Raw genomic sequence first — 15,282 nt, forward strand, 5'->3', positions numbered from 1 at the left:
GAAACAATGCACTGTTTGTACTGCAACTCACATAAAGATTCATTTGTATTCGTATTGGGTCTATGTCGTGGCACAATTGCCTGCCATGGAATTTTCATGGAATGTCAGGGCTGCAGCAGTTTATTTTGTTGTTTATAATAGAAAATTATTTAATTTGTTATTTTTGCTTTAGTATCTGCTTGCATTGACTGGTGGGAAGCTGGTGCTTGCAAGTGAAACAGAAGTACAGCAAAAAGGAACAAAATATTAAAAATAACAAAAACAAAACAAAAAAATTCAAATCAAATGTCCTTACGTGACCATGAAAATTCGTTATAGACATTTTAAGTATGTATAAATACAATATCCTTGATACATCATAATATCAGTGTGTGTGTGTGTGTGTGTAAAGGAACTTGAACACACAAAGGCGGGATTAGACAAAAAGCAACGTGTAAAATTATAGCACTCAAAAAAAAGGAAATTTACACAACAATATTTAGCACTATTTTGGTGATCTCTAATATAAATATTTTAAATGTTATTTTTCAACATTTTGCACTTAGAAAAGTTATTTAAGACCAAATGCTTTCTTTCACTTGTATACTCCGTTGACTGCATTGGCGTAAAGTTCAATTTGAAGGAATTTACTGAATAAAATCAAATATATCTTTTAATTTAAAACAAGGACATTGATTCTTTGCGTGCTTGAAAAAAAGAAAATTATTTTAAATCATGTGATATTTATTTTACGTATGTATGTGTTACAAATAATATACAAATATTCTTTGCAAAAAAACATTTGCTAGAAAAGAATTAATTTATATAAAAAATTTCTTTAATCACTGTTATTTGCTAAATAAATCATCAGGATAAAATCAAAATGTTTATTTTACTTTCGTGGACATTGAAAATTACATAAAAAAGATTTACTGATTTTATATGGAAAAGAGTCAGCCAGTTAATCAAGAAATATTAGATTAGGGTTTTATTATAATTATTGAAACATTTTCTTAATTAAAGGAAAATAGTCGGTAATGTCTAAGAAAAATAGCACTCTACTGCAGAAATGAAAACAGAAACAATTAATAAAATTTCAATGCAAAAAATTCACAATTAGAAGTAATGGTACAGCATTTTAAAAACGTTGCATGCTGCTAAGTAGCATCATCTAACGTAGATATTTTCAAAAGCTTCTAAAAGCATTATGCAATGCAATGATCGACTGCTGCTTATTAAACGTACTTTTACTTAATGTCCATACAAAATGTTAAAATTCTTCAAAATATAGAATGTTTATAAACGTAATGAATCGAAAATGAACCGCTATACAATACTAGGAACTAAACATATTCAGGATAGATGCATTAAAAAATCTAGTGATCATCCACTACTTTGAGGCAATTTTTGTGAGGTTCCTAGATTCTACACATAAATTATTGTTCAGTGGTTCGGTTTGGAAATTTACAATATGTTTTCAGATTGAAATAATCATTCTTAGTTTCTTTAATGGGATAATATAAACTCGAAGTGCTTTATGTGAATACCTGTTTTGATGTCCTTTTTACGGAGGTCTTTTTCATCCATTGGACGAGTAAATAATAACAACTCACCACTGCCCCTTTGAGTATCTTACACGCATGTTGCGATTTACGTTAATGGATGTCAGGAATTGAAATGTTAACACTAGTTTATAGTCCCGGCAGACTAGAGGTACTGGTATTTATTGACTTTACCCCCGAATTGCAATAAACCAAGATGGGATCTGGCATCAGGAAAACATGCCCGGGGGTTAATGTGATGTCAATATACAATTATTCAATGATAACTAGAATTAGCTTGGTAGTATGTTTACGCTATTCACTAAAATAGTAAAGCATAATGCAAAGCATTCGCGATAAACCGCTGCAGAAAAAAAGTATTAATTACTATGACAAACATATTATCTCGAACTCGTGCAGTCTAAACATAAATTAGACTCCAGGATCAGGAATGTCGAGAGTTTAACGTAAGCACCTGCATTGACGGAATTATCCCACGGTAGTCTTTTTCAATTACTGAGTAGACTTGAGAACGGTCTACCATCGCCCCTTTGTTCTTCAATGAAGAACGCCGATGGCAATTTTTGGCAATTGGTTCTGAGCGGTCCACAAGCACTTTGCTGGAGTACTCGAGCTATCTAATCTCTTGACCATTGGATGACCTCTGTTGATTCGGCAACAGCACCTAGAGACGTAACCGGTAGACCGAAGCGCGATTATCAATAAGCCGAAGACATTGTTCTTACACTACATCCACTACGTGGATCCCGAAGGAACCTCAATCAACTGACCACCCAGGACATAGTCCTGCGGGCAACTGGCCACCCGTAGTACCATTCCATTCCCTGCATGCTGGATATTGCTAATGTTTCAACAATCCTCCTATTGCAATATGGAACGAATAGTCTAGGTGGAGGTCTCGCCAAGGTAACATGCCCCCGGAGGGAACTCCAGGGTCAAATGGCATTTCAGCACTGGTTTTGAAATACTGATCTTCGATGTTAGCTGGTCCATTAGACAATATTTTCAGTATTTTATAATATGCCACCGAATTCCCTGCATGCTGGATATTGCTAATGTTTCAACAATCGCCCTATTGCAATATGGAACGAATAGTCTAGAATTATATAAAGAATGATAGAGCCAAAGAATTTACTTAACGATCGATAGCATAGGGAGTCCTACTACTAGTCAAGATGGTTTTGTTCCATTCACCATCACGGCGAAAGTAAAGTGTTGATAACTTTTATCAAAACTAAATGATTTTAGTTTCGGTAATTAATTTTCTCGATTAAATAATCCCTCTGAGTTGTTTTAGAAAGGTTCCTAACAAACTGCAGATTATAGCAAACATTTCCATTCTTATTCATTTAATTATAAGTGAGACCCTTTGGAGATTCGATCAATTAGACAAAACATAATAAGATCTAGTCAATTTAATACGCACGACAGTTATGTTGCTTCTTCTACATATGTCTATAGATGGTGTAAATATTAAGAATTCACACTCTATTGATTTGTAGGAACCCCGTCGCAATGTGGCATGCGTTTCACTGTTTTATCGATACTAGAATGAAACGTTCTCATCTGAAATTAATGAAAGTGTTCCCGAAAACCCTATTTTTACAAGTAACACACGTCAATCATCAAGAGCTCATCCATTTGTGGTTGATTGGCCAATGCATACACAGAAGAAAAAATAAATTTCGTTGTCGAAATCTAAATTTTATATACATCCGTTGTCTAAATGTCTTACTATTGACAAACAACCCTCTGTGTATGTGGAACAAACTTCCCCCAGAGGTCTTTCCTGTCACTTGCAATGTTTTTTATTGCTGGTCCGAAGACCAGCACTCAGTTACCAAGCTCCGAAACCAGCTTGTTCATATTGTAGTTCCAAAAGAAGAATAACCTATTGTAAATAATATCATCAAGCACAATTTTGTCAGACTTTATCTTCTTGGTATATGTATTATAACTCCAATATGGAACTCGTTAAAGAAGTGAGTGTAAATTCTAAAAGTTTCTCCTAATACCTTAATTGGGGTGGACTTCTAAAATGTTGTCCAAACCTTCTAAAATGTTTTTACAGTATAACTCTAAAATTTAGTTCAGTGTAAAGTAAATGCGATGAATTATGAAAATCTGTGCTTCAACAATCTCAAGTTCCTTTTATAATCTTCTTAAATCTCATAAATTTTTAGTTTTAGATTTACAAATATCTACAATATTTTACAAGATTTTTCCTTCCATTTTCATGAAACCAATATTAATTGCAATTTAGCACGAAAATGAAACTTTTAATCAAGAAAGAAAACCGCAAAATTTCACACAATTCGTTTTGTGAAATAGGGTGTATCAAACTCAGTGTGTGATGCGTTCATTCGTTTATCAATTTATGTCTATGGCTATGTATTAACAAACATTTTACTTAAGTTTTTTGGTTTTGTATGATTTTGCAAAATATTTATTATGAATCTAAATTCGCATATCTGTCGGTTTCACTACATTAAAACCAGAAGTTCAACATGGAAAAAAATGTCTGTTTCCATGAAGGTGTGTTGATGTTTTCTACTACTTCAGTTGTAGGAACGAATGAATGAATGTGATGAAGGTGCTTGAAAATTATGAAAAGAAAATAATTTTACCGCATAGTATCATACGCTCTAATTAATATATTAAATGTAAAAAAGATACTTACAGTCTTTGGTTATACACTATTAAATTATATTATTTTATTATAAATACAAAATTAAAAAGCTTTATTACTTTATGCAAACTGTTTTAAATGTCAGATCAAGAAGAGTATAAGTTTAACAGTAAAAATACATACCCAGCAAAACAGTGTAATGACTACTACATGCCGTCTGTATTACATAGGATGAGTCTAGTAATGACTTACAAATAATATATTATGGAAACTTACTTTTTAGCCTTGATATGTTGTTTTGGAACTTTATTTTTAATCCAAACGATATTTTTTGCACAACTTCCTATTTTTAGGCGATCGTTGTAAGTACTTACCTAACTTCCTATTTGTTAGCCAGCGTGGTAAGTACTTAAAATGCTATTGTTTAAGTAATTTTTGGCATCCCAGCTAATATTAGGAAGATTGTTGGATAATTAATCAGTTAACTGCGTCTTGTTTGACTCCTTTTGATGACCGAAATGTGATCGATAAGTTGCGCGCTTAAAGTATGTTTATATGAAAAAACTATAACAAATGTATAGCAATCATAAATTGATCACTTTGGTGTTTGAAATATGATAATTTTCAAATATATTTTGTGATTTATAAAACAGTTTCTTATGAAATTCTTTATGTTTGTTAACGAAACAACAACAATTACACTTAAAAGTGACTCAGAATAGATCAACCAGATGTCCGAAATATGATTGTTTATATATTTATTTTGTAATTATGTTTCATTCAGTCGGAAGATTAAAAAATCTAAAATGACTCAGAAAAAGCTCAAAAATTACTAAAATATGATTTGAAAATTACTGTAAAACGACCAGTATTTCGACTTATAAATGTATCGAAATATAAACAAAAATTAATCGAAATTGATCAGAAGTGGTTATGATAAAAGACTCTTTTAGAATTGTCACGGGTAGGGTACCACCCGTATCATTTATGATCAGAAAATGAGCTCATATATGATAATTTTAATCGTGCAAAAGAGCATTAAATAACTCTAATGTGATTAAAAATTTCAAAAAATGCTAGCTTTGTATTTTACTCCTTACTTTTCATTGTAAGTTTTTGCTGGGTATATACATTAATATATTAAAGAATATTTCTATTATCACACAAAAAAAAAAAAAGAAAAAAAATAAAAGTAAGAATACCAAATCCGGGTTTCTTACACAATAATTCCAATTGTATTGTTTGTATTTATTATACAGACCACAACTTATACAGTTATATTTATATTCAATACCATTAGTTTTGAACAAACACACTATTTCGCCATCTAATGTAAATTAATTTGTAATTTAATCTTGAAATTCCCAATTTTGTAACTTTAAAGTTTTGCCATGTTTTCACAATATTAGTTCGGTTTTTGGTGTTTTTTTTTTTTTTCATCTAAAACATAAAACAACATCATTATGAAATGATTTAAATTCGAAACGCAATTTTATTCTAAACGACACTAAATAAATTTAAAGTTTAAAACCTAAAAAAATAATATGAAAACTATAACATACCGACAAAGTCAGTCATACGATGTTTAAAACTTAAAAAACATTCATAAAAAAGTTTATCTGATAAAATCAGAGTGAATTTTAAAAGGTTTTTAGAATCAATTGTTGAAAGTAATTTAAAATTTAAGGGTTTTAAACTCTAATACTTATAGCATTTTTATTGTGTTTTCTTTTATAAGAAATAATAATTTTTTAAATATAGAAAATAAAACTTTAATTTTTGTTAATTACTGAAATTCTTTCGATAAAAATTGTTGTTTATATTTATCTATAAATATCACATTAATTTTTCAATAAAATATATTTCACTTGTTACAAGTGAACTGAGATCATAAGAATATACTTAGAAATGTTACGATTGAAATACTGATAAAAACAAAGGCTTCACCATAGGGTTGTTGCGACACTACTTGCTCAAAATTCAATTTATGATGGACTCAACGAAGAAGAATAGATTATATGTTTCCCTCTACGAATGAGTTCGAAAATGTTCTTCAACGACCTTCCATTATAAAATGTACGCCTTCAATATGGCCGTCAAAAGAATCAGAGGATTAAAGTTTGAGACGTCTTTTATTAATATCTACTTAGTAATTCTTTTAAGACTAATAATTTTAACGTTATAAAATACAAACGTCTTTAATATAACATTCAGTCCTTGTCCCAACTGAAAGTATATTTTCTTGTACGGTATATGATATCGTCGACCAAAATAAGAAGGGATTTATGACATCTGCATAAACTTGACTGCAAGCTTTCGGTGTAATCTAATTTAGATTGACTGCTCAATTTTAAATTTTGCATAAAAGGACTTTGTTCTTACTCACAGAGAACACACTGTGGTATATCTGGTTTAAACAGAGTTTTCTCTAAACATACCTGGACAAGGAAGAAAAATTCAATGATATCACTTGTATATGATACCTTTTATCCAAAATTTTCAACCGATATTCTCATAGAGAACAACATCCGACACACTCATTTTAGATATACGGGCTGGCAATACCCTGTTAATATTAATTTAACAGAAACAAATTTCCAACACTAAGCCCCGTTAACTCCACCTCTGGTTATCGTTTAACCGAAAGTAATTTTGCCGATTAAAATATTTTTTGTATGAAAACTGTCAATTTAACCTTAAGCTAAAGAATAACTAGACATTGTGTTATTGGGGGAAGTCCTATAGTAACTCCTAAGAACTTATCCCGAAATTTAGACTTTACATCAGTTTTTTAACCAACAACTCACTCTTCCCGCGAATTTGGGTTCCAACCACAGCCAGTACTTGGATCCGAAAGAAACTTTAAACAATTGAGCCAGGACATGTCAAATCTTTCCAAGAAATATTTGCACCTCTTTTCCCCGGGATTGCAATAACACCAATTTGGAGTCTTTCATCTAAGTAACATGCCCCTGGTGATATAATTTTATAAAATTTTTATAAAATCGCTTTAGCGTTAAGGTGTTAACTCAGGCTATAACTGTTGGAAAAAAATAAACTTATTTTTGAATTATTCCAAAAAATAAAAAGAGATTTCAAATGAAATATGTGTGATAGTTTTATTACATACTAGATTTTTATACCCGGCATTGCCCGGGGTTTTAAGCGGTTACATAACATTATATATACATAAATATTCATTCATTAAGGTCTCCTTATGAAGAAATTCCTAATTGAATATATGTTAATTATATTTAAGTAAAGAAAATAATTGGTGTTTATGTTGAAAAGTACTAATTTTAATCGCTTTTATAATATTTAAAATTTAATGTTTTTAGGATATACAGAAATACAGAATTCCCCTTTTTTACCCGTTTTTGCACCCTTTGGGTGGGCTTCTAAAATATGCATATTTCCGACACTATTAAAAGGCCTAGTTGTTTTAGAACAAAATAGTTTTTCCCCCTTTTGTCTTATTTTTTTGTCCCTTTTTGGTCCAACTTTCGCAACAGTACTATGTTTATTCATATTTCTGAAATTTTAAAAAGCTTAATGGAATATATTTTGGCTTTCGTAAAGACAATAATTGGTATTTATGCTCAAAAGTACTAATTTTGACCGCTTTTCACCCATTTTACACCCTTTTGCGCCCTCCTAGTCCAAGTTTTGAAAAACGATATAGCCTATAACACCCTCCAAGAATAGATCTACCAATGTTCCAAATATCAAGAAAATCGGTTCAGCCGTTTAGGCGTGATTGACGAACAAACGAACAGACTTTCAAAGAGATTTATAATATATATGTATTAGGATATATTAGATTATTAGGATTGCGTTTACACGATTCAATTCGTTCTCTTCAGCACAGTTTTTTTTACAGATCATATTGCTTGTAGTATAATGTAAACTAGATTTTAGGCAAAGAACTGATATCGCACTTTAAATAATGTTATAATAACGCTATCCTAATTCTTTTTTATTTGGAATGAATTTAACGTCTATATAAAGAGTCAACAAAATCAAATTCGCCTTAATCAAAATGATGTGTACAGACGAAAGAGAACCCCTCTAATATTCGTATAATACATATGAGTATATAACGCTCAACGTCTGTATAATTAGGAAATGTATTTAATTATTCCTGTTTTAGGCAAGTTTTGCGTGATTTCTTCACATCACTCATTAATAAACCTATTAACTATCTAAATATGCTAAAATGAAGTTAAAATATGTACTAATGTATGTGTTCGCATACGAATATGTTTCAAATTTAAACATTAATTTATTTTTATTTAATTTTTAAAATCGCAATTATAGAAATGTTGTCACTTCTTTTGTAATATTTTACTAATATCGCTTTCTGACTTCATAACCTAACTTCCCGAACACTCCGCGAACTTTTCCACGTTGTTAAATGTTTTTCCGCAAAATTTTCATTCTAAAACATTTGTTCTTGGTCATTTAGACAGTTAGTTAAAATTACTTAATTTTTCATACTATTTATTTATACTTTTAACAAAAGAAATTTAGTATGCCCCAAGGATATAAAGCGTTAAATGTATACGAAAAATATGTAAGGGTGTCCCTTACATTTTTTAATGTCAATAAATATAGTTAGGGTTAATATAGGCAACACTTAGTAAAAAAAACAATAATACAAATTGGAATCAAAGAGTTGGACCATTATAACAATCTTCACTTTATTTTTTAAGGCACACCCTAATTATTGCACTTTTTTGTAACTGTATTAATTTTTATTACAATATATTTAAACAAAAAAAAAAAAAAAAAGAATTAGTTTTAATTGTTATTACCTGCTATTTAATAGTATTATCTGACGACAATCGCAGACAGTGAACTCAAATTTAAATTGTCTTGTAAAATACTTAGGACACATGTGGGGACAATAAAATCAGAACAAAATCAACAATAACGAAAAGCGACAGATGTTATATCAGAATATTTTGCAATAGAATAACAATTAGATACATGCAAAATTTTCAACTTAATTGTTCATGTTTTTGTTTTGGTTTTATCTAAAAAAAAGTATAACTACATTTAACAATATTTAAAAATTGTAAATTTTTTTGCATTCATTTTTAATTTCATCTTGATAATATTATTTGTTTTTTGTTTTCTGTACATTTTCAGCAACAAATGCAATAGTAAAGGAGACCCGAGCAACATTTCAACAATAGAATTGTGAAAGTGCGAATGAGTTAATAATGACTGGAAAGAAACCGGAAAAGTCCGGTCATTGTAGTTGCTCAACGGATCAACAGTATGTGAATCCCTCTTTTGAACAGGATGTTAATGTTGGCAGTGTAGCTGGAGCTTCCACCTACAACAATAGACGTCCCAGTGGCAATTTAACGCATTCACTAGATGGCGGAACTGGAGGTGTTAGTGCAAAGGATTGTACTACAAACGATAGCGGATGTTGTGCCATGCACAACAATACAAATAGTACTACACATCGCAAGGGTCACAGGTTTGTTAATTTCTCTTTCCTATTATAATTTTTGTATTCTATTATCCATCCGTGTTGTGGCCTATTGATTATTACTATTCACTTACGATTTAACAACAAACACTAATAAAACACGCAATAACACAGGAAGACAGACATTAAAAAAGCTATAAATTTTATTTAAAACACCCTAAGATCTTAATAAAAATTTATTGTATGTAGATGGAGAAGTCAATCTGGGAACTTTCAAATAAGCTTTTTCGTGTTCTCCAATTAATATACGTTTAGGATTCGTTTTGTCGGGTATATCGTCATTATATACAATAGGCATGACTATATACCAGATTAGATTAGACTAGATTAGACTATAGACATGACTATATACTAGACTAATTACTATAGACTATACTAAGGACTATAGAATGGACTATAAACTTGACTATTGACTAGACAATAAACTAGACCATAGACTAGACTATAGACTAGACTACAGACTAGACTATAGACTAGATTATAGACTAGATTATAGACTAGATTAGACTATTGACTCGTCTATAGACAAGACTTATGACTAGACTATAGAATAACGACTAAACTTGACTAGACCCTAGACTAGATTATTAGACTATATACTAGACCATAGACTAGACTATAGATTAGACTACATAATATACTATGACTAGATTATATACTAGACTATAAACTAGACTATAAACTAGACTATAGACTAGACTATAGACTAGACTATAGACTAGACTATAGACTAGACTATAGACTAGACTATAGACTAGACTATAGACTAGACTATAGACTAGACTATAGACTAGACTATAGACTAGACTATAGACTAGACTATAGACTAGACTATAGACTAGACTATAGACTAGACTATAGACTAGACTATAGACTAGACTATAGACTAGACTATAGACTATACGGTAGACTGGGCTATAGACTAGACTATAGACTGGACTATAGTCTAGACTATAGACTAGACTATAGACAAGAATAGACTATACGGTAGACTGGACTATAGACTAGACTGTAGACTGGACTATAGACAAGACTAGACTATACTATAGACGAGACTATAGACGAGACCTAAAAAAAGTAACAAAATTATCGTAAAAATACCGAGGGGTTTTTTCATATCAAGAAGTACTGAGAAGTACTAAATTTTCCACGCTTGCCCCGTAACACATATTACATAGTTTGTCCAATTTGGTGCCAAAACTCTTGAGTTTATCGATTAAGAACTAACATTACAAATTTATTTATATAAATAGATTATTTAGATTTATAATAACTTACTTCTCCTAGAGCAATGATTACTGGATTACGACTGGGGTATAAAATTTGTTGCTCTATTACTAACTTAAATCTTAATGGGTTTTTGTATCAAATTTTGTTAGCCAGTGCTTCACTTTACCTGCAAGTGATAAAATTTATGAATATATAATCACTTGAAAACTGCAAACAATACAACAAACACACAATAGGTATTGCATTTTTTATACTCGCTGAATAATTGATTCGATATCAAAGTATAATAGTTGGTAGTAGTATGTAAACCCAACTAAGTACTACTAAAATCAATAGAATGTTTTATTTTACTTAGTACTTTGCAAGTACCTACTCTTTATTTTAATTTTTTTGGTTTTGGTCAACGAAAGTCGTACGAATAATAATTTTATTTAGTTCTACCACATACCGTCAGATATAATAAACGTGTCAGGATAAACATGCCATCGAGCATGTAAAACCATAAAACAACCTCTTGCAACTCCCGCTACTCGTCTACTACGTATGTACGTATTGGAAGTACAAAAGTGTTGTTGTTGTTTTGGCCCAGAGTGTTGATTATTGGAAAAAGTGAAGAAGTATAGTGTACGAGAATTATAAGTATTTTGGGTTCATGCCATTTCTAATTTCAATATTTCGTGTTTATATGTTTTTTTCTTAACTTTGTCAATAGCATTTAAACGCTTGAAAAGTCCCCTCATTTAAATTTTATTTAGTTTTAGGAAATATTTACAAACAAAGTTTTAGCAGTGAAAAGGCAAAGAAAACAGAGCCATAAATTTAAAAACGATTTACTTCCTCGTCCAGTAGCCTAGAGGAGAACAAACGTAAGAAGACGTTGTTACGTGAAACGCGTAGGAAAAATATTACGAGTATTTAGAAAATTGTTTTACTATTAATTAGATTTTAGGTGATTTCAATTTATGTTGTACGAGGGTTGGTTGAAAAGTGTTACGTGTCAATTACTATTAAGATTTATTGTGTTTTTTTCCTATGATCTCTTGATCATTTACGAAAGTTTATGTAAATAACACAGAAAGAAGACTCTATAACAGTGGTTACCCTTTGTTTGAAACATTTTTTAAAGCGGCCCAAAAATGGGACTTCATGACCCGATATATGAACAATCTTATTTGATTAATAAATTCTGAGGTCAGATTCGGATTTAACGCAATCCTTTGCAGAAATATATCTTGATCTCTGGGTTCTAAATTTTTTCAAAACTTGTTGGCCTAAAATAAGATAAAATCATGGACCGATTTTAATTAAACATAAAATAGTATTGCCATTGAATTACTTATATTCCAAAATTCTGGATTGACACACTTTGCAAGAATGAATTAGAAATTGATTCATAGCCGATTCGCATATATTAAGCAATATTCAAAATATATAATTCGTATATCTGTATAAGTTTTTTCTTATTTGAAACTCTGCACATTAACGTCAACTACACGTGTTTAAAAAGATTTAAATGACTTAAAAATTCATTAAGAATCTATTATTCTCTTTATTCTTCCCTTTATTTAAATTTAAAATTTTTAAATTTCATTCGATTCAATTATTTAATTTTCCTTTTTCTCTAGACGTCAAGAATCAATGTATCAGATGACTGGTCTCTATTCCGAAACAAATAGTGGCGATGACAGCAGCATTGATTTAGCTGAAGATCATATAGGAAATACAAATACAATTGGTAGTACAGCGACAACGACAACAACATCAATGATGCCGCCGACTAATGCCACAGTTCTTGCAAATAATGCCCGCAATTTACATGCTAAAACGTCCTCCTGCTCTGATACTGTTATCAAGTGTCACAGTCGTCAGTCATCGGCTGTACTTGGTAATACACAGCATAATCATAGTAATTTGCATGGTGGTGGCGGTCAGCACAATGCAAACAGCAATAACCCTACATGTGGCCTTAACGATGACGACGATGATGATTTGCGTTCACAAGACTGTGGCATATTGGGATGTCGGCCAGGTGGCATACAGAAATTTGCCCGTATAAAGATATTCGTTTTATTACTGTCCATGTTGGTTATGTTGCAGCAGGCCTTAAGTTCGGGTTATATTAATTCGGTGATAACAACTATAGAGAAACGTTTCGAAATACCCTCCAGCTATTCGGGTCTAATAGCGTCCAGTTATGAAATAGGCAATGTGATCACCGTGATATTTGTCAGTTATTTGGGTAGTCGTCGTCATATTCCAGTTTGGATTGGTATTGGTAAGTTAAAGTTCTTGAAACACTGTTTTACTATTTAGTTAAACATTTTTTGACTTATAACTCTCTTAAAAGGTGCCGTTATTATGGGTATTGGTTCGCTGGTGTTTATGGTACCCCACTTTACTAGTGAACCCAATCCGGGTGTTTCCATTGCTAATGAAACCAGCGACAATATATGCCGCAGTGCTTTAGTGCGTAATCAAGATATGGATTTGGGCCGCTTATCAAGTGGTCTCTCAAATCCTCCCTTGGCACCGCATACTCTACGCGAAGATAATTGTCTCGAAGGCAAACTATCAACCTTTGGCCCAGTATTGCTGTTTGTCATTGCCCAGTTGTTGTTGGGCTGTGGTGGCAGTCCTTTATTTACTCTGGGCACGACATATGTGGATGACCATGTCAAGACGGAAAGTTCTTCCATGTATATTGGTTGCATGTACAGTATGGCGGCTTTTGGTCCTGTTGTTGGTTTTCTATTAGGTGCATATTTATTATCGTTTCACATGGATTCGCTTTCATCATCTATAATTTCCATTGGTAAGACGAAATGGACGTGTTGACACGTTCGCGTAGTATAACCAATAATTTGTAATAAAAATGTCCATGTTTTTTATTCATAATTCTTGTTTTCCTTTTGTGTTTTAGATCCCGGAGATCGTCGTTGGGTTGGCATGTGGTGGGGTGGTTTTCTGTTATGTGGTATTTTGCTACTGATTGTTGCAATACCCTTCTTCTCTTTTCCCAAGGTAAGTACAAAGTAAATCTATAACATGTTTTCTTTAATCGTTATTTTACATGAACCCACTTGCCTTAACGATTATTCTAATTAGGCTTTAGTCAATTAAAACTAAAGTATTTTTACATCTTCTTGGAATTAAATTAAAAGCTGTAAACAAAATTTTAAACTTTTCATATACGACATAGTAGGAACGTTTTTTCTTGTTTATGTATTTATAGAGGATTAAACGTAGTTTTTTGCGATAAGTGTATGTAGTTTATTGCAATATTAATCAAAAATATTAGTTCAAATACCGAATATTTCAGAAACTCCACCAACTGTACTGTTTCTAGGACACTATGGCCGAAGTTAAATCCAAAAGCAACCAGAATGCTATTAGGACTAGACAGGAAGAGTTTAAGGATTTTAGTAGGGTAATAACCGGACACTGCTCAATTGGAGCCTTTAGGGGTAATGGGGTCGGTAACACACAGGATTTTTGCAGGTGATGTAAGGACGAAGAGGAACTGGAGACAGTAGGGCATATTTTATGCCACTGTCCCAGATTAAAGAGCATGAAACTAAAATGACTAGGTAAAGGATTCCACAATGAATTAGGAGATGTAGCAGGGTGCAACCTAGGCCCATCCCCTGAGGGGCTTCATCAGGGGAATTTTTTGGATTTTCAGAAAACATACACTTAAGGATATTCCTCCTTTGACCACTTCCTTTCTCTGTTGTCTTTTTGGAGGGAAAATCTCACTCTTCTCATAACTCTTCTTTTCTGTCTTCTTTTGATTTCTTCAATGGACCTTTGGGTCTCCGAGTAGATGTATTCATTAGAATACAACCCTTTTAAACTAAAGTAAGGCTTTGATCAACTCTCTCTGCTCCTCTCCTTACTCTATTATCAAGACGAAAAAAAAAGAAATCAGTTGTTCCACTTGCAAAATATTCAAAATGTTCTGCCCCGTCTTTTTATGTTATTACAACAACACGCAAGACCATAGACTAAGATATCCTATCATAAGAAAACATGATCTGAACTATGTGAATAAGGAGTCACTAATGAATCTAATTTGTTATAAATCCTGCTTGGTTCTCTCGATGATCTTGGAATTTCTAAGAGCACACTAGTTGGGTATTGATCTCGTTGTATTCTAATGGTTCTTCCATTGTTCCCCTCTTCTTGATATTCATCATAAATTTATGAAAAAATCCTAAATTAAGTCTGTGTTCGAAAACACTGCTTTAAACACTCAAGTTTTTCTGCAGACTTAATAATAATATTAAACGTTATGCTAACAAAATTTTGAGGTTATCCAGATAGTCCCTGAGGGATATCAATTGTTATACTGAATACTATTTTTATAAATATTCTGACAA

General features: G+C 31.7%; 1 protein-coding gene across 3 annotated transcripts in view; it reads left to right on the forward strand.

The window, feature by feature from the left end:
• The window catches only part of LOC111676604 (solute carrier organic anion transporter family member 4C1), a 58,961-nt gene that overhangs the window by 39,101 nt on the left and 4,578 nt on the right, over positions 1–15,282 (forward strand). For all 3 annotated transcript variants that reach the window (XM_046945183.1, XM_046945184.1, XM_023437563.2), the window contains 4 exons: positions 9,322–9,661; positions 12,529–13,178; positions 13,251–13,715; positions 13,824–13,924. In XM_046945183.1, the coding sequence (XP_046801139.1) occupies positions 9,396–9,661; positions 12,529–13,178; positions 13,251–13,715; positions 13,824–13,924 (1,482 nt within the window). In that variant the 5' untranslated portion in view covers positions 9,322–9,395. The remainder of the gene's footprint in view (positions 1–9,321; positions 9,662–12,528; positions 13,179–13,250; positions 13,716–13,823; positions 13,925–15,282) is intronic.

This window comes from Lucilia cuprina, chromosome 2 (assembly GCF_022045245.1).
Source record: "Lucilia cuprina isolate Lc7/37 chromosome 2, ASM2204524v1, whole genome shotgun sequence".
NCBI lineage: Eukaryota > Metazoa > Arthropoda > Insecta > Diptera > Calliphoridae > Lucilia > Lucilia cuprina.